This window comes from Phasianus colchicus, chromosome 16, assembly GCF_987193195.1.
Source record: "Phasianus colchicus chromosome 16, bPhaCol1.hap1.1, whole genome shotgun sequence".
NCBI classification, from domain to species: domain Eukaryota; kingdom Metazoa; phylum Chordata; class Aves; order Galliformes; family Phasianidae; genus Phasianus; species Phasianus colchicus.
The window spans coordinates 8,334,272-8,358,481 of record NC_143451.1 but is presented as its reverse complement, the minus strand read 5'-3'; the positions used below and the strand labels follow the sequence as shown (position 1 = coordinate 8,358,481).

At 42.8% G+C, this 24,210-nt stretch overlaps 1 protein-coding gene and 1 long non-coding RNA gene across 8 annotated transcripts in view; one reads left to right on the top strand and one right to left on the bottom strand.

Moving 5' to 3' along the window:
* Nucleotides 1-24,151, top strand: part of XYLT1 (xylosyltransferase 1) — a 152,390-nt gene extending 128,239 nt beyond the window's left edge. For 2 of the 3 annotated variants that reach the window (XM_031606986.2, XM_090151554.1), the window contains exons 9-11: nt 2,305-2,500; nt 8,863-9,196; nt 16,407-23,955. In XM_031606986.2, the coding sequence (XP_031462846.2) occupies nt 2,305-2,500; nt 8,863-9,196; nt 16,407-16,729 (853 nt within the window). In that variant the 3' untranslated portion in view covers nt 16,730-23,955. Of the gene's footprint in view, nt 1-2,304; nt 2,501-8,862; nt 9,197-16,406 lie in introns of all 3 variants that reach the window. The other variant, XM_090151553.1, reaches the window with a different exon arrangement.
* LOC116237659 (uncharacterized) lies at nt 2,509-21,876 on the bottom strand. Of its 5 annotated transcripts, none has more exons than XR_016471682.1 (6): nt 21,789-21,876; nt 16,112-16,211; nt 15,913-16,019; nt 12,642-12,768; nt 8,149-9,184; nt 2,509-6,694 (listed from the first exon to the last, which is right to left on the bottom strand). It is a non-coding gene; the product is annotated as an uncharacterized LOC116237659 (long non-coding RNA). The 5 variants fall into 5 exon arrangements; XR_016471681.1 differs by lacking the exon at nt 12,642-12,768 and having other exon boundaries at nt 2,509-3,545; nt 6,614-6,694; XR_016471683.1 differs by lacking the exon at nt 12,642-12,768 and having other exon boundaries at nt 8,149-8,253; nt 8,598-9,184.
* Nucleotides 24,152-24,210: the final 59 nt, after the last annotated feature.

Genomic DNA, 24,210 nt, shown 5'->3' with positions numbered 1-24,210 from the left:
TTAAAGGTTAGCAGTACGGAGCAGTAAGAGATCAATAACAATTAGTTATAAATAATCACTAGTAGCGTAACTTCCTTATATGAAATAAAGGCAGATTGAAAGAAGTCCTGGGGTCATTTGTCCTGCAGAGTGAAGCCAGCAGAGAGGACGGGAGCTATGTATAGCCAGTACTGAAATAATGCAACAATTACTTCTGTGCTTATTCCTCTTGCTAGTGTTCCAATGATAATTTATATCAATAATCAGTATCATTTCTGGGGAGCTTTTCATTGCACAGGAACTCAAGGTGCTTTTCAAGCAAGCTTCAAGATTATAAATAGGGAAGTCACGTCATCCATTGCTGATTGCAGCTGTCCTCCGGATAAAGCTTGGCTGCCTTACAGTGGGCTGCAGCCCCACAGACAGCTCAAGAAGGAATTGCAAGCAGATAGGGAGTGGGGACTTTGTTTCATATCTACCTTAACCCCTTCGAAGGGTCCATGTCCAGTTTAAATCACAGAAAAGTGGATAATCTTCAGGATACGGTTCACATCTCTTCTCTATGGGTATTCTGTTGTCTTTCCACATGTGTGCATTTATGCACTTCCTCCTTCTTTTGTCATTCTGCATGTCTCTAAAGCAGTGACAGCCAGGAATGCATTAGGGCTGAGCACCCCGTCAGCATTCCCAGTGCCATCAGGGTTATCAGCAGCAGGAAGTTAGCTGATAGCAGTCACCAGACCAGCTCATTTCACACTGCTGCAGGCACTGTGAGGAAAGCATCCACCACTTTGCATCACACTTAGAGCCCGTCCCACGCTGCTGCTCACAGCTGCCTGGGACACATCTCTAAGAAACTGCCTTGCACACTGTTCTAACAAGGGGCAGCCTCAGAAAGATGTGCCCCATGCAAACTGCTCAGCTACCAAATTAGATTGCAGATCAGCATCTTCAGTGGGAGCAGCGTTAATGTGCGCTTGAGATTTAATTTATTTCTCACCATCTCTAGATGTTTTTACTCGCTGCTGCCAAGAGACAATTTACTCAGACTATTTCAAGGGTATTGTAAATATTTGCTGCTGCACATATGAAACAGGAGGCCTTAGTGCTCAGCACAGAAGTCAGATTGTTGCTGGTATTGGCTGCATAGCTGTGCTGTGTTTTCACTCGGTCTGTCACTGCTGGCCCTGTTTGTAGCCCGTCTTGTTATGTTTATTTCTTGGGCTCTAGAGACTTCCTGCTGGCTGATGTTGGGTTTGGGTAATGGAAAGTCATTCTTGGTTAGCTCTCTTACCACTAGCATGAGGAGCCAGTCCTCGCTGACTTAAATGGAGAGGCTTTTGAGACTGGTTGGCTTTGAATGTGTTGCAAACACGCCTGATTGACAGTTAATGTCACTGCTGTGAAGTAGCAGATGACTTGATTTTGGAGCTGTGAACATATTTTTAGTTATTAATTCATCTGTGTGTGCACTCATGCATCATTTCAAATCTTACTGGGACTACAGCAGACAATTGACCATAGATTTTAATAATCTGAATCAATGACTACATTGTCTCTAAAATCCAAACTGTGGCAGAAAGCTTCCAAGTCTCCCAAGTAGCAGTTTTGTTTGACCTTTTTTCAGTTTCTTGTTAGTTGTGAGTAAAAAAAAACCGTGGCAGGAGTCATTTCAAATCTGTAAAGAACATGAAGGGTATTTCTTAAAGTATGGGGACCGGATCCCAGCTCCCATCGCCGCTGCACAGCCCTACCAAGAGCTGCCCTTGGAAGTGCATGGGGAGCAGATCTGTGCAGAACAGCCTGGGGCATGGGCTCACCCTCATCCAGCCTCGCAGCACCCTCTGCTGTCCCCAGCCTGCTTTTGTCCCTTTGTCAGGTAGCATGGGGACTAACCTGCTGAGGGCAGAAAGAAAGGAGAGCATCCAATGTAGGGCAGTAAGCACATGTCTTGAACATCGTTTTTTCTCTGTTTATCATTTACTCCTTTAATCTGATATCTCTGGGTGGCACATTTTACCCAGAAGAGGTAGAAAGGGAGGGGTGCTGGCTAGCATGGCACGGAGAGGCATCTCCTAAAGAGCTTATGTCTGTGGATGGCTTCTAAATGAGTATATATTCCCGCTGACATTTTCTGTGTTTCAGGGTAATCAGAACAGCTAAGAATGTTTGATAATGAGTCATGAATGCATTTGAAATCTCTTAATGTACAGCGGTGAATCTTCTGCTTGAAATGAATGCTTCTTAAGCCATTAGCTCCAAGTAAATGGAGATTTCGTGTCTCTCTTGTGTAACTGATGAGTGTGTGCATGTGCTGTTTTGCAGATACTATCCCATGGGCCACCCAGTTTCTGTCCACCTTTACTTCCTTGCTGACCGTTTCCAAGGTTTCCTCATCAGACACCACGCCACCAACCTGGCTGTCAGTAAACTAGAGACTTTGGAAACATGGGTGATGCCAAAGAAAGTCTTCAAGATCGCAAGTCCGCCCAGTGATTTTGGAAGATTGCAGTTCTCAGAGGTGAGTATTCATAGCCACTCATTCACTGTTACAAGCCACGGAAGAGATTATGTACTAGTTCAGCAGCCCTTGGAAACTTCATTTCCATGTAATTTGTAGCTGAGAGTAGCTCTGTAGTGCAATGCAGTTTCTTTATCAAAGGCAGTATTGTTTGCCAGCCCAGATCCATGGTTAACTCTCACTTATGTTACTCTCAGTGTCCCCTCATTCCCTCTTTGACAAACTGAAGGCATTCACTGTTGTAAAAGGGGCTCAGAAACTTAAAAAGTTCTGTGACTGTGATCGTTGTGACTGCTGTGAGAGAGATGTGGGAGCTGAAAAATGCCGTGTTTCTGCAGCTCCAGATGTGAGCAAGGATGTGGTAAATGTTCCTCTCAAGAAAATGCTGAAAACAAACCATGAAATTAGTGATAGTCAGGCACCAGTGCCACATTTGAATAGAATATTGATGTTGTAACATGAAAGAGAAAATCATCACAGTAGTGGCTGAGATTTCCCACAAATCCTGTTATTTGCTGTAGGAATTTGTCTCGGTATCTGACATACAGTGTAAAAAGTGTACCCTAGAATATATCAGGAAAGTTGACCACTAATAGAACCTGACATCTATGTTCTGTTCTAAAGATACAACTGTCTGAGCAGTTAATTTTGTGATTTTTCTTGTTAAGCCACAGATTTCAATTAAGGCACAAAATTGATTGAACAAATGCATTCCAGTCATTATGGCCAAGTCCATAAATTACCATCTTCTTGGGCAATTAAGAAATGCCTGGGTTGGATTCAGTGTTTTGGTGTGCATGGCAAATCCATGACGTTAATGTGCCATTAAAGAGATGGATGGAAGGTGTGTTTCGTTTATCAATGTGTCTGATGGTAGACTTGCCATTTCATGCAGTGATAAATGATCATACAAGCTTTAATTCTTGTGATTTGTAGGAGTACTTCTGCTGTTTATTTGGTATTTTTTATCTCGCTTTCAGCTTGATGCCTTCTCTGAGTCCTTCTTTCAAAAGCAACAGGGCTGGCGGCAGGAATCTTCTTCTAACTGCGTGATAGAAACAAGCGCATTAGTTCAGTATTCGAGAACTAGAATAAACATATTTAGTAAGAATACATCTAACTTCATCTCACTGTAGGGATGGAGCACTCATGGGACCAGAATTTACTCTCTGGCCATGCACCAGATCCCCTCTGGCTCCAGTGCATTAGCACCAAGCCTTTTTTCCCCCAAACCAGCCCTGCAGCAGCCGTAAGCCTGCTCTGCAGATGTCCTGGAGCAGCGATGCTCAGTGTTGGTGTCCCCTGCTGGGGAAGCAGCAGTGTGTCAGTGGCTCCTTTGCTGCACTGTGCCCAACACACAGGAAGAGTGTCACCTTGCAGGGAAGATGCCTGAACTCTGCTGCACTGATGAGCCCGTCTTCATGGCCTCGTAGCCCGCAGCTGGGCTGCAGGTAGACATGGAAGGATCTGCTGCTGCAGTGACCGGTGTCAGTGCAAAGCATGGGAGGGATTTGGTCACTGGGGAGCTTTTTTCAGGCTGAGGAAACCTTTTCTTCTATTTGAAATCTGGGAAAAGAGTTTTATTGGCTGCTCACATCTCTTCCTTGTTTTTTCTTACCTAAAATTCTTGGATTGTCCTCTCTTTTCAGAAATGATTTATGTTTTAAAAGACCAGGAGGTACAAAGTCAAACATTTAATTGTTTTAATTGTTTCTTAAATGTTTGTCTTATTTCTGCCCTCCATTGGCCAGCAGGCATCTCTGCCTCTGAGCCAAATGATTTTCTCAGTTACCCTGGTATAAATCCAGCATTAACCTCTTCAGCTTCAGTGTGGCTGAAAGTCTGTCATCTGCTACAGCTTATTAAAATGCCACCTCTTTGCTGAAGTCCACCAGTGTAAAGCAAATTCAGCAATTCAGCTCAGGTGAGGACATTGATGATTGCAGGTTAACCACCAAAACAGAAATTTATGATTTGGGCTCACTGGGACATAAATCTGTGTGGGTTTTCTTTTTCTTTCCAAATTTCATTCCATAATTTGGCAGAAACTTGAAACTGAATGGAGTCTTTTAAATGGGAGTTTTGTCCCCAGCTTACACCAGTGGGACCTGCTGGAAAGAGCACAGACTTGCTGTGTGTGCAGGCTCCTGGGTGCCTTTGTGTCACTGAGACACAACCAGAATGGCAGCAGAGACAGGTTCTCTCTGGGCAGGATCAGCCCTTCCTGCCCTCTGCTCCTTGGCTTTGCTTCTCAGACTCTGCATCCTGAGTAGGGGGTTTCACCATACACTGTGTGAACGGCCTGTGGGGTTAATAATAGTGTTCCAATTGCATTGGGCTCCTGCACTCAGTCTTTGGCTGAGAAAATAAAATAACCTTACAGGAAATCCAAGAAAGAAGATTTCCAAGTGTTTCCTCCTTTTTTCTCGGAAACTCCCACATCTCCTAAAATTGGCTTGTACATAATACATATAATATATATCCAATTAGTCCAGATCAATGATAACTTTTACGTGGAAGGCAAAAGATTGATTTGCTGTAGAGTACTAAAAGTCTCAGCTCAGAGTGTATCAGTGGAACACTAAGTTCATTTCTAGTCTTGTTAAGACTTGTGATTCATCACAGAGAATAAAATAAACTAGGTGGCAGGCAATTAGTGCGCATTGTGTGAACCTAATGGTCCTGTTTGTGGTGAGCAATGAGACACAAACCCATAATCAAGGCATAATTTATCTTGGGAAAATTTTATCTGGGGACTGAACAGAGATAGAATTGGGAGTTATAAGCTAGTGAGTGAGTTCCAGCTTTCTAAACATCCACCATGCATGGTGCCTGCTCTTGAAGCCCAAAATAATGGTGATTAAAATAATGATATGGAAAATGTTGGTTTCTGTGCCACATCTTTTCATATGTTATCAGTTCTTCATTACTGTTTGATTCCAGCCTGTACTTTCTGTATTCCATTTGAAAGTGAAAGTCTACTTCAAATGTTTTAAGGGGCTGTGAAAAATATTACAGGACTGTAGTAGCTTCTGAGCTGTAAAACCAGACATCTCAGTACTGGGAATTCAGCCATGTCAAGTTCAAGGGAGGAGCTACAAGTCTCTCAATAGTGCTTTAAGTAAAATTCTTTTTAAAACATGGAGCTTCTAAAACTAGCTTATCCTGTAAGCTGTGCAGCACAGAAAGCATGTCCCCCAGCTGGCAACTGGTAATAAAGGGCAGATCCTGCAGCAGATGTGTTTAGCTCCCTGCTTTCCCTTCTCCAGCATCCCATGGCCGTCGGTGAGATGGCACTGGGTGCTTCTACCACATCTTTCACCCTCTGCTTTCCACTGTGGGCTTCGTCTGCATGGCAGGATTACAGCCCCACACTGGCTCCCATCCTGGGACTGAAATTGCCGATGTGGTGGGTGATGGGTTGGTTTGGGTGGAGTCTTTTCAAACAGAAGGCAGTGGCCTTTGGGTGAGGTATGTCTCATGGTGGGAGGACCTTCTCCAAGAGGAAAGCTGGCATTACTTCATGAATACTGCTTTAGTTTGTATTTCTCTGGTATCTCTAGGAAATCCTTGGATACTAAGATTTCTGAATGATGTTATTCCCATTCTCATATGGTTTGTGGTCAGCAGTGCTTTAAAGGGACTTCACCCATAGACTGAAGCACGACCTCCAGTTTGTCTAGGCCTGATACCGTTAACTGCTCTGAACATTGCTGGGTTTGGGAAGGAAGCCTTTAACATGTTTAATTCTTGAGGATAAAGCCTGCTTTCCTGAAGGAGCAGTCCAGTAAGAAATACCAGGTGTGGCAGAAGCAGCTGTTCCTTACAGGGTTTTCTTTGCCCATGAGGGTGCATGTTTGCTTCACGTGTTGTGGTTTCATTATTTCCAGGTCTCTTGAGAGGTAGGTGTGATATCACCATACCCAGTGAGGGTCAGTGGAGTAGGTAGTGAGATCTGGTCAGGAAATTTTCTTTCTCAGCTTATTTCCATACATATTCAGTTGGCTTTGTCAGGAGAGTTGGCTCTGACAGCTCCTCAAGGCAGTCACTGCTGGGGTCTGATATCTGGGCTGTGCTGTCAGGTTTGATTAGCTGGTGTGCGAGGTGAAATACCTTGGAAATACCAGGCACTGCTGGGCTGATGGCAGAGCAGTAGAAGGCTCATTTTGTCTCTTATTCTGCAGTGTCATAGTCCTGTAGAGGAATTCATATGAAGAAGGATGAGTTCAGGATGTTAGGCTTTTATTCTACTGGCCTTGTAGGTTTTTGCTAGTAGTCCTCCTGTAATTTGTCTGCCAAATACAGGGATTTATTTAAATTGGTCTCAGGACCAAACAGTTTCCAAAATACACAACAGTGGTAGTAAATATCAGGTAGTTGTTAAGTTTTCCAGATTTGAGGGATTACAACATTAAACTGGGACCACTTATTTTCATCAATTCAGCTGAAATCTAGAAGAAAAATCTTTGAAGCAAACCAGCTACAATCATTTGTTACGCTTTCAGGAAAGCAGGTTCTGCCCATGACCCGTGTGAGGTTAACATGAGGGACAAGGACAGGGCAGCATTGGGGAAATCTTCAATATCCACATTTACTAAAAGAGAGGATCCTGTCTGCATGTGCGTGGGACTCCAGAGACCATCTGAGTGAACCCCATGGTTTCTGTGTAGGGAACAGATCAACTCATAGCTCGTCACTGCTGTTTGTTTGGAGATTAAAGCCAAAGAGCTTTAAGGAGGGCTACTAAGGTTGTAGTACCGGGTTGGTGAAAACATCTGTATGTCTCTCCAAGGAATGCCATCAGATGTCTGCTTGCAAAAAAGAGACAAGGACTTCTTCTGTTCTTCCCTTCCCACGAGGTCACTCAATCTTTTTTGATACTGATTGCTTTTGATTTAAGGTCATGAAAGCAGGACCTTACAGGACAAGGAAGACAGACACTTCAACCAGAAGCTAATATGTGACATTCAATACTGTGATCCAGCCTGCTGCCTTTTTGAGAATGGATAGAATGGTTTGTTAACAGTCAGCCCCATAAGTACATGCTGTGTAAGCTGCTCTGAAAGTAATGCCACCTGTTTATTTGCATGGAAACTACAACAGATATAAAGAGCATAATAGCACTGTTTAGTAGAGCAAATTCTCAACTACAAAAAGTACAGTCAACACCATTAGCTGTGCATTTTCACCAGTGATGAACAAGAGCTCCATGCCACGCTCATATAAAAATCTGCACCAGCAGAGATGACACACTGTTTCATAGCTGCTTTGATGGTGTTGTTGCTGAAACACACCACCCACTGCTTCAGCTGTGCTCACAGCCACTGTTTGGTCTCCATCAGTGGTCACCAAGTGTCCATGAATGTCAGTGGGCACCATTTTTTTCTGCACGTAGGAATTCAGTTCCACCCCTTTGCTTTATCCACCCTTCCATGTCACATGCTGTTGTGTCAGAGTGCCCCTCTGCTGCTGTCACATGGCAACAACATGTAATGGGATGTTGGTGGGAAGATTCAATCTCTGCTACCATCCCACCAATGGCCGCCTCTGACATCATGGGCCCACATAACAAAACAGGAGACATTACTTTCAGAGCAGCCCCCACAGACTTGGTGCTGGAATAGTAAATAGTTGATCAGTTGACTTACCTAAGAAGGGCAATTATGACATTTTCATGCTGTCTGTTTACAGATGTTTTTTTTTTCAGTTGTGTACAAGTGTTCAACAGCAACATCTCGTAAATATGCATCATCCTGTGGGTTATGGGTAAACCATTACAATTCATACAGTAAATATGAAAGCTGTTAGAGAAAGGAAAGGTCTATTAAATATTTACATTAGATTGTGAATCAGCTGCTTTACTGTTAGTTAGGAATAATTAAAAAAACAATGTCACTATTATGACAATGAGAAAATAGTTTACCAGAAGTAACTTGCATCACGTGGGGAGGGAGTACAAGGAACCAGCATCTCATGCATAAATTGTTGTAAAGAACCCAGTGTGACTTGTCCTGAAGTCAGCACAAGCCTCATCCTGACTCTTAGCAGTAGCTGGCTAGGTCTGTGTTGCAGGCTCCGTCTCTCAAATGTACTATACCTGTTGATGTCCCAGGAGATCATAGGTCCTATGCATTGCACAGTCAGTGTTCGGTCACTGGACTTGGTCCTTTATTGACTGCTTTCACGTGGAAAAAAAGGAGAGCTACTGGAGCCTATTACATCACTGTTACTGTGATAGTACTCATCTGTGTACCTTGTGGGAGTTGTTTGAGAAATACAACTTGTGTCTTGAGAGCCCTTATTTGACACAGGAGTCTCAGCTTGCAGAGATGATGCTAGCAGCGGTGTGTCTCTGATTTCAGATTGGCACGGAGTGGGACGCCAAGGAAAGGCTGTTCCGGAATTTCGGAGGACTCCTCGGGCCAACAGATGAGCCAGTTGGCATGCAGAAATGGGGAAAAGGCCCCAACGTCACCGTTACTGTCATTTGGGTGGACCCAGTCAACATCATAGCAGCGACGTACGATATCCTCATTGAATCCAGCGCAGAATTTACTCACTACAAACCGCCCTTGAATTTGCCCCTGAGGCCTGGAGTCTGGACAATAAAAATTCTGCACCACTGGGTCCAGGTAGCTGAAACCAAATTCCTCGTTACGCCTCTCACCTTCTCAAATCGGCAGCCTATCAAACAAGGTAAGTTTTATTATTTGTTACTGGAATAATACGGTTATTTTGTCTGTATTCATTGTAAATGCCACTGTTAAAAATGAAGTAGTGTGGCACTGGAAACTGCGAAAATAGAGGAATATTATAAATAGTAAATCAGATGAAATTGTTGCACCAAGACAAGTGAAGTGTCTGTATCCAGCCTGTACAAGACAGCCACTTTGAACGAAAGTCTATTTATATCTTTAAAATACACACTGCTCAAAATCCAGGGAAATTCAGACTCAGAAACAACAGCTATCATAGAAGCCATCATTTAGAAAGAAAAACGGACCCTTCTCTGAAGCTGTGCATTCACATTTGCTCGTAAAGTTACAGGTGTTTAAACAGCTATCTTGGCAAAGACTGTGTGTTTAATGATAAAAAACATTAATATATGAAATAGTGAATCAGGGAAAATAACTCTAGGCCAGAGCTACCTGACAAGTCATCATGTAGGGGTATTCACTTCTGCCTGATCCCTGCCAAAGCCTGCTCAGTACATGCCAAACACACGTGTTACAGAAATACCAATAGATGCAGCAGCCCTGGTGTGTGCATCAGACCCAGTCAGACTTTACACAAGGAAACCATTTTCCTGCCCACCACAGCAGCACTGAGCCACCCAAGGGCCAGCAGCAGCGCATGCACTGGGTGCTCAGCTCTTCATCCAGCGCCAGGTACGATGGGCTGGGAGAGAGAAGTACAGTCTGCAGCCACACCTGTTCTCTTATTCGCTGTGATCAACACAAGTTTGTTGCTAGCAATGTCTTTGCTATTGTTCTTAATGGCTCAAGTGCTTCCATCTGCCTAATATTAATATTCCTAACTTAAGAGAGATATGTGAATGGTCCTTTTAACTTGTCAGAAGTTCTTCTTCCTGATGAGGCAGCACATAAACTGAGTCGGGCCTTTACCTTCCAGCATTACGTGCTGCTTCTGTAACACACGCACCACCAGACAGCTGCTGAGCGTTAATGCCGCCCTTATCGTGCTCAGCAGGAGCCTGATGCTACACATTTCTCACCAGGACAGCCAACATGCTGATTTCTCCTTGTAGCATTTGGTGACATCGTTTCTTAAGGAAAAACTGCACCACGGACAACCTGCTGCTCTTATTAGCTGCCAGGCAATGATACATTTTGAAAACCACCACGTGTAGAAAGAATTTTAAGTTTGAAGCAGCCCTGCTTCTAAACGTGGCTGTTACGGATTCATCTCCTGCAAATGAATGAATTCCATGTTCTTTGCTAATTTAACAGTTGAGGCACAGACTGGATTGAAAATGTGGCACGTAGCCAGCAGCCTTGCTGTGTTTTGCTATGTGAGAGTACTGAGCAAAGCCAAGCATGTGTGAGGCTTCAGCCCAGCGTCAGTGCTTTGTGGTGAGAAGGCAAAAGCCCTCTGGTCCAAAGGCCAAATCTCAAACTGTTCCACTGGAATCAGGGAATCCCTCCATCTTGCTACAAATAAGAAAGAAAAAGTTGTCCCATTGATTCACTGAGAGAAGATCTGGCTCATATTTCTTGTTAAAGAGCCCTATTCATATGGTAACGAGAACCTACCATAGGAATGAAATACAAAGCCTGGGAACAATATTATCTAGGAAAAGCCTCGGGAGTGCTTTGCTGATGCTGGGATGCATAATCTCCCTGTGGCTGAGGCATGAAGGTAAAGGAGTAAATTAATTACAGGGGCAGAGAGAGACACTTCACTGTAGTTAGAATGATATTTACAATGCAGATTTGTTTGTTTGGGTTTTTTTAAGGCTTTCTGTCTCAGTGATGTTACTGTGCTCTGTGCTGGCAATTGTCATTTAGCTTTGATTTCAAGCTTTTGTCAGTTTGTCACCACTTTATTACTTAAATATATTTCTCTGTGCCAAATAAAGGCATTGTGAGAATACGACAGAAGAATTAGAAGTTCTAAAAGAACAATTTCTGTTACTGTTGTAAACAATGTGAAAGCTGCCAAAAACCCTCTAGAATGAAGGAATAGTATTACTGTCTTGTCCCGACACTGAAAATAAAACATACATCAGCCTTAGCCAGGAGTTGTCAGCAGAAGAGAGAAGTATGTTTTATTAGGGATTCAAGTTTTGTTCTTCCCTCATCCCAAGTAAAAAAGAAAAGCTCTATAGCTCTTGTCAGAAAGATTTCCATTGCAGATAATTTGCTCCTCCAGAAGCCTTCTTCATTCACTTTGAGTATGATTTGCTTCATCAGGATCAGGCCCACTCTGTCTCACACATTCCAGATGTAGAAACCAGAGTCCACATTGGTACCTACATAACGATCTGCCCATATTTGTGCACAATCTGACTGTCTTTCTAAAAAATATTTGCACAAATCTGGCAGCAGCCACTAAGCCCTTGTATCTTGAGAGCAAGAATGTGACAACTGTCGCTGTACTTCCTAAATCACTGCATATCCACTGACCAGCACAGAGCACAAGGTGAAGCTGCTTTCTTTTTCCCAACACCATGAAGGCAGCAACTTGCTCCTCTCTTAAATAAAGCAGAATATGTTCATTCCTGTATCTCTCTCAAAATTCATGATTACAGTTCAAACTAAAAAAATTAATTCTGGGACCTGCTACCAGCAAAGATGTTTCATTTAGCAGTTTATAAAAACAGCATATGCAGCTAGTTATTCATTTTCTATTCTCATTTATTTATTAGCTTTGGCCTAGAGTTTGTGCATGCAAGTAAAGCCACAAGGGGAAATCAAGGACAGGTTTTTTCCTGGGATATTATGTCCAGATGCACATAACTGGTAAAATGCAAATTGTTTAAAGACAGGCATTTGTTGCCCTTTACAAGAACTGGACCCATAAAAGATCCAAGATCCGTTCTTACATGCAATGGTTGAGTGCACTTGGAGGGTGGGGATGTTTCCACAGAAAATGAGGCTCCCAAAGCTATTTCAGTGGAAAGTTTACAATCTAATGTTATTTATTCTTTATTACTCCTCTTTCCCCTCCAGTCATCCAAATCTGTGTCTATTTCCTCTGAGTTCTGACTCTGATCAGTTCTGCCTTCAGCAGATCCTTTTGGCCCAGGAATGTCTTCAGGTCTTTGCATGTTTGGAGGAAGGAAATAAAGTGAATTAAGTGAATTTGTCAAATAACCCATTTGGAAAAAGCGGGTTCAGCTTCACTTAGTCCACCAGTATCTCCTTCTCCCTGTGTCCTGCGCAGCCAGATTCTGTTGTTGTTTTGTTTTTTCTTTAAATGGTGACTCGGAGTGTCTCACTGTCTGGCTGAGTGTGTTAGAGCCAAGTTCTCCTCGCTCACTGTAAGGATGCAGGAGAGCTGCCACAGGCCATTGGGATGCCTCAGGCCAAGACAGAAAGGAAATGTGATGTGGAGGATACAAGACAGGGAGACAGATGGCTAGAAGATGTGGTTATACGCAAGGACAAGGGTTTCTTACTGTATGCTTTAGGCAGCAAATTCCATGGAGGTTGCATCTGCTTCTCCATCATCTCTCTTTCTCTTTGCTGCACGAAGTCTGTGCAAGTGCTGCTCCCAGGTGGGATTGCACACATCTCCCTGAGGCGCTGAGAGGTGCAGGGAAAAAGCCAAACAAATTTTCAAATTTGAGTTTGCTCAAGCTTTGACAGTGGTCTCCCAGCTGGAGTGATGCTAATGAGTTGCCATGTGTTTAATGTAGTTTTATAAAACCTAAATAAATTACTGTGAGCTAGTGGGCAAATTCACTTTTGGGACAGATGAAGCCCAAGACCTCAAGCCAATACCAAACACTAGATTGAAAATAAATAAATTACTTAAAAACTTCTTCCCCCAAGCAAAGAAGGAGGGAAGGAGAGCATCCTTCTGCAGAGGCACCTTTCATGTTTGGTTCCTGATGTGTTTGTGTGCTCCTGGCATGGAGCTCCTGCTGCCCCACAGCAGGACAGGGAGCCTCAAACACCACCCCATGGTCCCAGTGCCCCCCAGCTACAGCCGCCTCTTTCAAAGTCCTGGAGGCATTAGCAGACACCCTGCAATGCACACATACATCTCAGAAACCTGTTAACCTAATCCATATTTATGGATCAGCTTAATTAAGTATGTACTGGGAAACCTTTGTTTTGCTGTTGGTTATTTGCAGTGGCTCAATCAATTCTAATTGCATCTATACGGATTATAAAGTGGGTGGCAACTTGTGTCAGAACTGCTGTGATTTCTTTAAATTAACCAGCTATAACATGATACATTCTTGATAAATGTAGTAACGGCAGCAGGCAGGCCTGTGTCTGCAGGAGAGTAGACATGCCCTAGAATCGTCAGTCCAAGAAAAACCCTGAAGACAGGGATTTGCTTTGAAATTTAGTTCAGATCCAGTTGACAAGGAGTCGATTAGCTTTGCAATGAGCAAATGCAGCACTGTCTTGTTTGCTGCAAGAGAAAACAAACCAAATGTCGATAAAAAATTACCTCTTTGCCAGAGGGCTTCAATGCAATTCAAGTAAGGAAATAAAGCTGTACATTCTGTGTTCCTTAAAAAAAAAACCACAGGTCTAGCGCCTTAATGTGCACCGAGGTAACTGCTTCTTTCATTCTGTAGCCCACTCTCTGTCTAAACTCATTTGCTTTTTCTGCAAAATGAAGAACAAACCCACACAGAACTGCTGAGTTCCCAGCCTGTGCAGCTGACTGCAGGCTGTGTGCTCAGCCCAAAGAAGTAATGCTAAGGAAAGTCAGTTGAGGAGGGAAATGCCCTCCCAGAGTGAAGTGCAAATGGCAACAGGGCACAAAAAATAACTTATTTTTTGAAACTGTAATTTAAAGTCAGTGAAACATATTTTGCATTGGTAAGTCTTCCACCTCAAAGGACCATATGGATGTCTTCAGTGGAAAAAAATATCTGGCTTACTGTCTGCAGTCCAGTTAATTTTGAATTGGTTGCTGTGACCGGAGTCTTAAATGTCTAAAACCACATCTCATGGAGGCAGGCCTTACATTCATTACTTTTTTCAAGAGCAAGGACTGAAGTGTAAGTAAGCACTTCAAAATGATGCACAGTAGCTCCAGCCTCCCTTTGTGCAGTGTTTCAGGGCTTGGGATCCACATCTCCTTGCTTTCCCAGCCCAGTAGGTTATAAAGTCATTATCATCTCTTCTTTTTTATCTCTAATGCAAAGAGGAATAGCACCCAACATCTCCCATAGTGTGGATGAGCAGCATGGGCAGTGAACAGGGAGGAGAGGTCATTACTTTCTCTGGTGAACTCTTGAACAAAGATGTGGAGGCTTAAGGAGAGGGTTCTGGGTTGAACCCTTAGAATTTCCTATTGATGTGTAGCTCTGCACTGACTGCTGTTAACCAGCTCTGTCTGATAATATTGTTTGGGTTATTTTAAAAGCAAAGGATTCCCTTCAGTTCCTTTATACACTTTGAGCACTGTCTCTGCCGGCACATCCATGCAGCACAGCTGGTTCTGGAGCAGAGCACAGCACTCACTGAGTGGTGAGAACCACACAGCAGTGTGCAGGTGGGAATGTCTGAGAAAAGTCTGAGACAGGGCGAGTTCTGTTTCATCCTGTTGTTTGTCTGGAAAAACATCTCTCTTGTTCCACACAGCAAACACATGCACAGCAGCCTTTAATTCAGCAAGCTCTCTGAGCTGCCTGTTTCAGTCAGATGATCCTGCTAGTAATGCCAAATCTTATTTGTTTGGGGATTTTTACTTATAATGCTCCTATTTAATTAATATGTTGACAAACAATCTTTCATATTTAATTGCTTCCAAAGGAGGAAATTTAATCATGTGTACTCGTTCTGTTTCTTAAACTGTAGAGCTCTGGCAGAGCACACTACTGACATATGTGCATGGAACAAACTCCTTTTGACTAGAAGTTATTCTAGATATCTACCATTTAAAGGAAAAAGGAGAGTAGATAGATATAGAATACAGGAATAGTTAAACCATGTATAATGGCGATGGGGATCTGCTGAACTAATTTGAAGTAATGGACTTGTGCTGCATTTGACATTAAAGACTTTGCAAACGTAACAGCAAAGCTCCAATTAAGTGTCCCTTTTCCCTCTAAATCAACTTACTGATTTATTGCCAATGCCCGAGATGCTGTCCTCTGTGTGGAAGAAAGGGCTCAGTGTGAGCAGCAAGGATATGTGGAAGGAATTGTAGACGTGAATATGTAATTCCTGGCCTCTACATGATATCTGAACCCAGTGGCTTTCCTAGCCTGGAGCGCCCTGAATGGGCCCTTTTTGTGTTTTAGATTGTATGTGTTGGCAGAGCTGAACATATCCTCTGTGCTGCCGGGAACAAGGATGGTAGAGAAGTCAGCTGAGAACAGAAAGAAAGAGTTGAGAATTTACTCCCTAGAGGCACTGAGTGAATTTTTTTGGAGGGTCACATTCTGGGCATATGAGTAGCACCTCAGCTACCTCCAGTAGTCAGCAAGCCTTAGACTGGGCTGAAGGTCTGAATGTCTTTGAAGGTGTTATCGCACTCTGACAGTGATTTTTACTAACAGTGTGCTGCATTTGGCTGAGGTAGAGGAGTTACTCTAAGAAAAGCAACCACAATGCAAGGGAAGGTGTCGCTAGGAAATGGGTTTGATCCATTGAATAAGTGCAAGTGCTTGAAATATGACTGTTGTTAGAGAGCGCTTTCCCAATGAGAATGGAGTGCTTCCAGCGATTATGCTGGGGTCACAGCTCCACCAGCCCTACCTGGTCTGTCCAAGGCTGGGATGCTGTCATTCCAGTGTCACCACATGGCTTCTGGAGGCAGATACTGCATACAAGAGTTGCGACTTCCATAACAGGAGAAGAGGAATCTGTTCAGAAGAAAACCAGGCTGAGCTCTCTTTCTGCTAGACAAGTCATTGATAACACTTGAAGGTCTGACCACAGTTTCTAACACTCTCACCTCGGGTCTCCTTCAGCCATTCCCTCCTTTCAAAGCGCAGTCTGTGTGGATGTTGGCAGGGTAACTTCAGCTGAGTAGGGCGTATCTGCAGGCCTCCTCTCTGGGGAGAGAGACAACATCAGCTTTTCCTGAATGCAAAATAAGTTCCTCACAGGAGGGAACTGCACGGTGCTCAGGCTCCAGCTATGGGCAGGAGCTGCGAGGCTGGGCCCGCCTTTCAGTTGTGCTGAACCCTTTAAACCCCAAAGGTTTTCTTCAACACACTAATTTTGTGGTTTGTTTCTGCCTTTTCTAGAGGAAGCCATGAAATATCACAGCGGGCCTCCGAAGAACGCATACATGGAGCAGAGCTTCCAGGGCTTGAACCCAGTCTTAAACATTCCCGTCAGCGCTGCTCGTGTGGATCAGGCCAAGAGGAACGCGGCGCTGGTGGGCGCCCGGCTGGACGCCTGGGTGGACTCGCTGGTCAGCAGCGTCTGGTCGGCCGTGGACATCTGCAGCACCGGCCCCACTGCCTGCCCCGTCATGCAGGCCTGCACCCAGACTGCCTGGAGCTCCCTGAGCCCCGACCCCAAGTCCGAGCTGGGCCCCGTCAAACCCGATGGTCGCTTGAGGTAGCAGCCGGTACGCCCTCCTTCGGCATAGGGTTTTAAAAGGGAATTGAACCTTGCTCGAACATGAATCTCATTCTAGGTTTCACCTAAGGGAACGTTATACTTTTTTGTTACATATTGCAATGTAATTATTTCTTAAAAAATAATCTGACAAGGCCTTTGGCATTGCTCTCTCCATCAGTTCCATTGGAGTGGCTTGGTTCACCATGTGGGCCTCAAAGCAACAGCAGCATTGAGCCATGGAGAGGGCAGTGAGGGAACAGCTGCTAAAAGTGGTGTTTTTTAAAAATAAATTTGTCTGTACCTCTGCTGTTTCATAGGCTTTAATTATTTTGCTACCATAAATAAATCACAGCAAAATTCCCTTCTATTTATGCTTCCTGGGGAGGTTGGTTACTGCAGGCTGTATCCCATATGGCCTCATTACCTTACAGAACATGAAATAATTATGGTACACCCTCATTATTATTTTTTGTATGTAACATAAAGTAATTCTGGGTACAGCTAACTGCTGTGCTGTCTGTGTCATCCTAGTTAGGGAATGTGAGCTGAAGCAAGGGCCTTCAGGTTACAGTCAGAGGTTTTCAGACCAATTTCATGATAAACTCTACATGGAACTGGTGTTTTGCAGCATCAGCTTTTCATTTCTCATGTAGTCAGGTTCAGGGTCTGGCTACTTCAAGTGTTATTTTGAAAGACCAAGAACAGTTTGGATTTCAGACCTTTGGAATGTGCAGGATCTTTCTAAGCTCACCAGCACTCAGTCTTTTGCAGACTTCCTGCACAGAAGTGTGTGTATCACTGGCCGCAGATTGGGCTGTGACTGCTCACGTTCGCTGTTTTTTCTTGGGCAGTGGAGTTGCTCAGTACCAGTAAAACAGTGGCATTTGGCCTTTGCAGTTTAGAGTTGGAGATTATTTTTATCAGTGAGAGCAAGATTGGGACCTAAATCTGCAAGACATTTCTTCCCTGACTTGAGTAGTGACAAATAAGTAAGTCTTAACACTAATTTCCTCCTTTGGTCTCAGATCTGCTAGCTCTGCATGAAGAAGGGTATTTAAAATAGCACCTAGAAGGCTGAGCAGGATATCAGAGTTCCTGACCAAAGCTGGACATGAAGGAGAGCAACACCTTGCTTCTCATTGCTCTTGCTTTATTCTCTCAGAAAACTCTACCCTCCCCTGTCCTTAGAGTTTCTAGCAGGCTGCTTCCTGTTTGAAATAGGCATCTGTTGCATCATGTTTAGCTGCATTTTCTAAAGCAGGAAAAGATTTCACTTTCTTATATTCCAAGAACTTCTTATAATATAAGTTTTATGTAGAGTCATCTCCAACTGATGCATTTTGCATTTACATAAAACATGCACTTTGTTGTTGTTGCTGTGGTAATCTCTTGACCCAAGAAAGCTATTAAGTGCTATTGGGTTAATTAGGAACAAAATCTTGTTAATTTAAACAGCAAGGTATCTGTTTACCCTTCTCTGTGTATGTCTAGCTCTCATTCCTGCTGATGAGAGTTAAGCTTCCACACCAGGAGGGAAATAGACCCTTAAATCATTCTGTAATCGCATCTCACAGAAAGGTTGAATGCCCTTTTAAACAGTGCTTGCAAGATGTCCGTGACACAGAGATCCCAGCAGCTCGTTCTGTCTCTCTCTGTAGCATTGGTTTAAAGCTACTTGCAGTTTGCTTTGGACTTAAAATTGCGGTGTCAGCTGTGCTGGCATGAAGGCAGAGCATTGAAGTGTTTATCTGGCATGAAAATGGATGCATAGAAGGAACAATTTAGGTATTTATTATTTATGTTTTAGTCAATGACTAATTAGTAGGTGCTGCTTTTGCAGCTTGAAGATTATGTTATCTTACTAACTGAAGCTGCCTTTATTAAGAAAAGGCCTTCCTCCCCTCACACCTCCCTTTCTTTTTTCTTCCTCGTTCTGACAGTCATGAGAGCTCTAGGTTTAGGAAAGCTTGTAGCAATGAGAGCTGGTTGAAATACTTCAGTCAAAATAATGTTCCTGCTTTTCAACTGGCTCTAGAGGTAAATGTTGCCAACAGGTTTATATAATAGAAATGCGGTATTATTACTTAGTATGTTTTTGGTTGGGTTTGTTTTTGGTTTTTTTTTTTGGCAGTGCTTGTTTTCAATCTAACATTCCATCATGAAGTTCAGATTTTCTGAAGGCCTCCAGTTCTCACTGAGAAATGCATCCAGGGCTTCAGTCACACAGATGCAATGGCAACTGCAGAATCAGAGCCCTGTGCTTAAATGGAGAACTTCATAGTTAGGGCACACAGTTAACAACCCCATCAGTGATTGTACTCAGTACAGCTGCTGGGGTACTCAGACTGCTCAGACGGTCTTGCACATTGGCATGTGTGTAAGGGTGCACCCACACACACATGCAGATAACTTGATTTTTAAATTTGATACTTTTTTATTCTTAAACAGGAGTGTTTTTAATTACTTTGTTAGAAAATTCTCATTGTTAACTAGATGGAGCAGAAGGTGACAACAACCCAGGCTTCTGTGGCTAGAAGAAAATCTGCCAGTCCTATCATTCTAAATGTAAGGCACAGATTAGTTTGCTGTAGTTTAAAAAGGGAGAAGAACTCAAGTGGTTGCTGAAGTATCTACTTGCATTCTATACTAGTTATTTTTTAATATTAGTTTGTTTTCTGAAAGACAAAAAGCTCAAAGAAGTTGAGTAGCAAGCTGGCACTCCCAGCGCTGCTGTTACAGCATCAGCTTAAAACAAGGGGTCCTGCAGTCCTTCCTCAGGCAAAGCTTTCACAGAGTGCTGATCCTGAGTAAGGGCTCCAGAGTCAAGTCCACATAAATAAAAAGGGTGAGACAGTATGCTATCAGTAAATACTGTATGTGTTTGAAATCCTCAGTGGCTGAGCTGCTGTGTTTGGAACGTCTTCTGGGGTGAGTGTTGAGCTTTGGACCTAAACGACAGCATCTGCTGTAGCTGACGGTATGTAGGCACAGACAGAGGTGCTGTAGAGATAAGTCTGAGTTGGGAAGTGCTGTAGTAGTGCAGTAAACCTCATCTGCACTAAATTTCATCAGGAATCAGAGCTTGCTCCAGCCAGTGGGTGTGGTGGTGCTGCTGAGTGGCTTTTCTGGTCCTGAAATGGCAGGCACTTGGAGCCTGGGGTGAATATCATATATTGTTAGAAGAGAATAACTTCACAGATCTTACATTTGGTGAAAAGGAGAATTCAGAGCAGGAACCCACAGTTTGTACAAAACAAGCAAGTTATGCATCCCCATCTGAATGTGCTGGTGTCATTTTCCAGTCATGCTGGTCATTCCTTGCTGAATGGGACTCCAGCTGAAAGCCAGCTTTGATCAGAATCCCCTTCTGTAGCAAAGGGGTGAGTTTCCATATGCGTGCATTTGCCCTCTGTGTGTAATGCTTTGCTCATTTAAATTCTGTGCCTGCTCTGCACAGTAGCCGTGGAACACTTCTGTGATCAATCTGAATTACACAGAAAGGAAACGTGGCCAAACGCAGAACATCTACATACATGATTTAATGAATTACATCCAAAGTCGGTTTTAGTGATATGCAAACCTGTTTATATGGTAATGTTAAACCTTGAGGCAAATAGAAACAGCTCAAATGACAGTTTATTTTTAGAGGTGTCCAATTCTTTCTTTGATAACGTTTGGACATTAAGCGATTGTATTTATATTTCCATTTTCTGATATTCAAAAGCTTTTTAGAGTTGAAATTATGCCTTCATTTTTTGTGCTCTCAGCAAGCAGGGAATTTTAACAACTCCTCCATGATGGCAAGTATTATACAAGGAAGTCCATCTGTATCTCTGTTGCTCAGTTTTCATTACCACTGAACCTAGACATGGAGGAGTGTGCATCTGTGTTACAGATTGGCTTTCCTATGTATCAGCTTTAATGCACAATGCATGTGTAGTTGTTTAACAACTTAGCAATGATCCTGCAGGACCAACAGAAGGACCAACTAATGTTTCTTCACCTTCTGTCCATCTCCTACAGCACTAATCACAATATTAATGAAGTCTCACTCTGTCATATTGTAATGACCAGAGTAGTGAGTCAGAGCTGGAATATTCTAAACCTGACTAAAGGGAGAGGCAAAAGATAAAGAAGGTGCTGAAGCTGCAAAAGTTTGACACAGTTGTGCAGCAACGAAACTGAGCACCTTCTTTTCTGCACAACAAGCCTGAGAAATGCTGATACCACGAGATCTTAGTTTTGACTTCCCAGATAAAAATAAAACAAAATCCAGATTTTAATTGTGGTCAGACAATGAGGACCAACTTTAGTTGATTTCTGTATTTCTCTTCTTTCATCACAGCTGTGAGAGCTGCCAGCCTGCTGCTGGCTATCACACCCTCCTCATTTTCCCAGCTCCCAGGGCTTCGGGACTTGGCCAGATGGAACCTTGGCCAACTCCATTGCTTTCTGTTGGGCAGGAAGTTTGGTACTCATGTGAGCCAAATCCTTAGGCTTCATCAAAACCCCTAGTTGTAAATCAGAAAAGTTTGCTTTTTAGAGTAGCCTTCAGTCAGATCACTACTAAAATATGTGAAGGAATCTGAAAAAAATAACAGCAAGTACCTTTTCCCAATTCTTGGGGCACGGTTATTTAAGATACGTAATAGTAGGTTTGGTTATTTCATCAGCCAAGACTGAGTTGGTTGAAAGCAGTTAGCACTGTGTCCCACTGTCCTTAGCTTCAGTCTGGCAGTGAGGAGATGATAATGATCTCCATGTGCTTTCATTTCATCTATTCAAGGCCTCCAAGATAGTCTTAAGGATTCTTAGGACATTGCATTAAACCCATATTCAATGGCAACTGAAAGCACTGGCCGATGTCCATGAGCAGAGTAGGAGCCAGCTGGCGCTGGAGGGGGTGGGACGCTGCCCTTTGGGGCCCAGCAGCAGTGCCTGGGACAGGAGGCCCAGTCACACGGGGTGGCCGCTGCACAGAGAAGCGGAAGAGGGCAGCCAGGATGCTGTAGACAGCATGGCATATAGAGCCTTAGCAAGGGTGGGAAGATTGGAGATACCTTTCTTCCTGTAGACTATTCAAGAGCTCCCTTCAGAGGTGCAGCATGGAAGAGGCTGGCTTTTGAAGGCCTTCACCATCACCACCACTGTAAGGAAAAGAGGAATCAGGCTGAGAGCACTGAAAATTGAGGCATCAAGATCTTACAGCCTATGTCACCCAGGACCACAGCAGCATTAGGTTTCCTGCAGTCGAGCAATTAACCCTCACAATGTGAGGCTGCAGGTACTGTGTTGATTTTGCTCCTTTATACTACCAGTAGCTCATAGATCACTCTGCTCTTTGCTTCTGCCTTGGTTACCTTCTTTTGCTCATGGTGCTATCACAGCTGCTACCTCACTGTGTCTGCAAACACGTTTACCTGATAACAACAAAAAAAAGGTACCAGAAGTCTCCTTGAACTGAATGTACAATCTATGCAAATTCTCTTTCTACTTTGTTAAAACCTAGAAGTATTACTTGTAACCTTGCCAAATAAACAGCAAGATACTGTACAGGTGCCTCTGATAACAGAGTGACAATTCTAGGCGCGGTTCATTGCGCTGCATTTGTATATTGTAATGACTTTGCTTGTCTTTGGTTCTGTTGTAATTAACACCCTCAATCGAGAAGATAGTAATCTCTTGCTAGGGGAGCACCGTCAGTTTGCTGGGAATATTCTGCAGGATGACTGTGGCATTTATTTTCCTACTTATATCCAAAAGAAAGCACAGACGTGTTGGCCAGAATTAGGGCGGTGGTTCAGATTTTCTGTGGGTAAAGCCTATTGGCTTTGAATTGCTCAGTGTCTGTTCCCATTGTGGCATTCAGTGTGTGCTGCCCCTCAAAGAAAGCCTTACTTTCATCCTTTCTAAATGTGGCCTTAAACTGTGTTAGAAAGTTAGGTGTTGTCTATGTCTTGCTCACTTTTTCTGTTTGTTGTGGAAGGAATAAAAGGCACCTTGAGGTTTCTATTACAGCTCAGTTGTGTTGCTGTCAGCTTACGCTTCACAAATACAATAGAAATTGCTTACAAATGCAGTCTTTAAGGGAAGAAAATGACCTTCCCTTTGGGCAAAGGAAGGCTCAGACGTTCATATAAACCCTAGGAAATTATGAGCTCTGTCTTCTGCAACTTATGGTAGATAAGGAAGGTTGATTTAATTACCTACAAAGTGCAGACATAATAGCTTTTTATTTATCTTCAGACTGTAAGAGGACAGACTCTGCTCTCAGATGCATGAGACAAATACTAGAGCAATGTCACTCATTTTGGCAGAACACAGTAGCATTCACGTCAGATTTGTACTCGTAACTGAGAGAAGATGTATCCTAACAGTACGGTCTTAAAATCTGAAGAACTTCACCACTAGGGGCCAGATTTTGAGTGATGGTTGGGAATGTAACAGTAGGCATAGAAGACAGAGGAGTCTGGCTGTACCATCAAAGTTACAAATGCACTTCCAAAAAATCTGGCCTCTGGAGCTTTATCCAAAGGTTATCCAAGTCTGCAGAAGCCAAGAACTTCTGCTAAGGCTTGGGTATGTTGGGTTTCAGTGATCCTTTTCTCCAAGGAGTACTGTCATGTTTCAGTAGCGCCAATATTCCCGGCAGGCTGCAGTGCTTTTAGGAATCTCAGATCCTACCCTGTTTCAGTATTCTGATGCATATATAACCCAAAGGCAACTGAGAAGGTTTACACAGCAAGCAAGAATTGTGAAACAAAAATAACTGATTTGAGTTAATTAAATGATTTTTCTGACTTTGTTATTTTGGTTTTGTTTGGGGTTGATTGGATTTTTGTATTGCCTAACATAGTCCATAATAAGTTATTCCTATTCTGTCATTTTCAAAGACTGGTGGTAATATAGTTTTAAGAAATAACTATTTTGTTACAGATCATAATATGCATAAAGCTGTACAGAAATATTTTGTAAGCTATTGAATAGGGAGAAAAAAACATGTATATACAGCAAAGTTTAAAAAAAAAATTGGAAAATCAAATGGAACACACTGAAAGATGTAGATATTTTGCTATTTATTTAAAGGAGTATTTTATGAGATATTGAAATGTCTTAAAATTGACCGGTGATCAAAGTTCAAAGTCAGAATGCTTTTCTTGTAGTAGAATGTGATTTTCAGCAATTATTGCACTACCCGTTTTTGCACCCTTTGTCTTTCATTTAGCAGAAAACAATGTGCCTTAGCTGTATTCTTTGTCAATGGGAGTTTGGTTTTTTTGTCCAATAAAGCAAATTTTTTTGCAGAAAATGAAATGGATGTATTAAATACTGTATTATACCAAAAACACTGCAGTTGTATATAAATGCTTTCTGTCATACTGTGTTTTCAGATGCAGAATTTTAAAATAAAAAAAAAAACGCTGTCTTTAGGAGTGGATGTACACGTTGTGTTATTTTAAGCTAAGGGAAGTCTTTATTTAA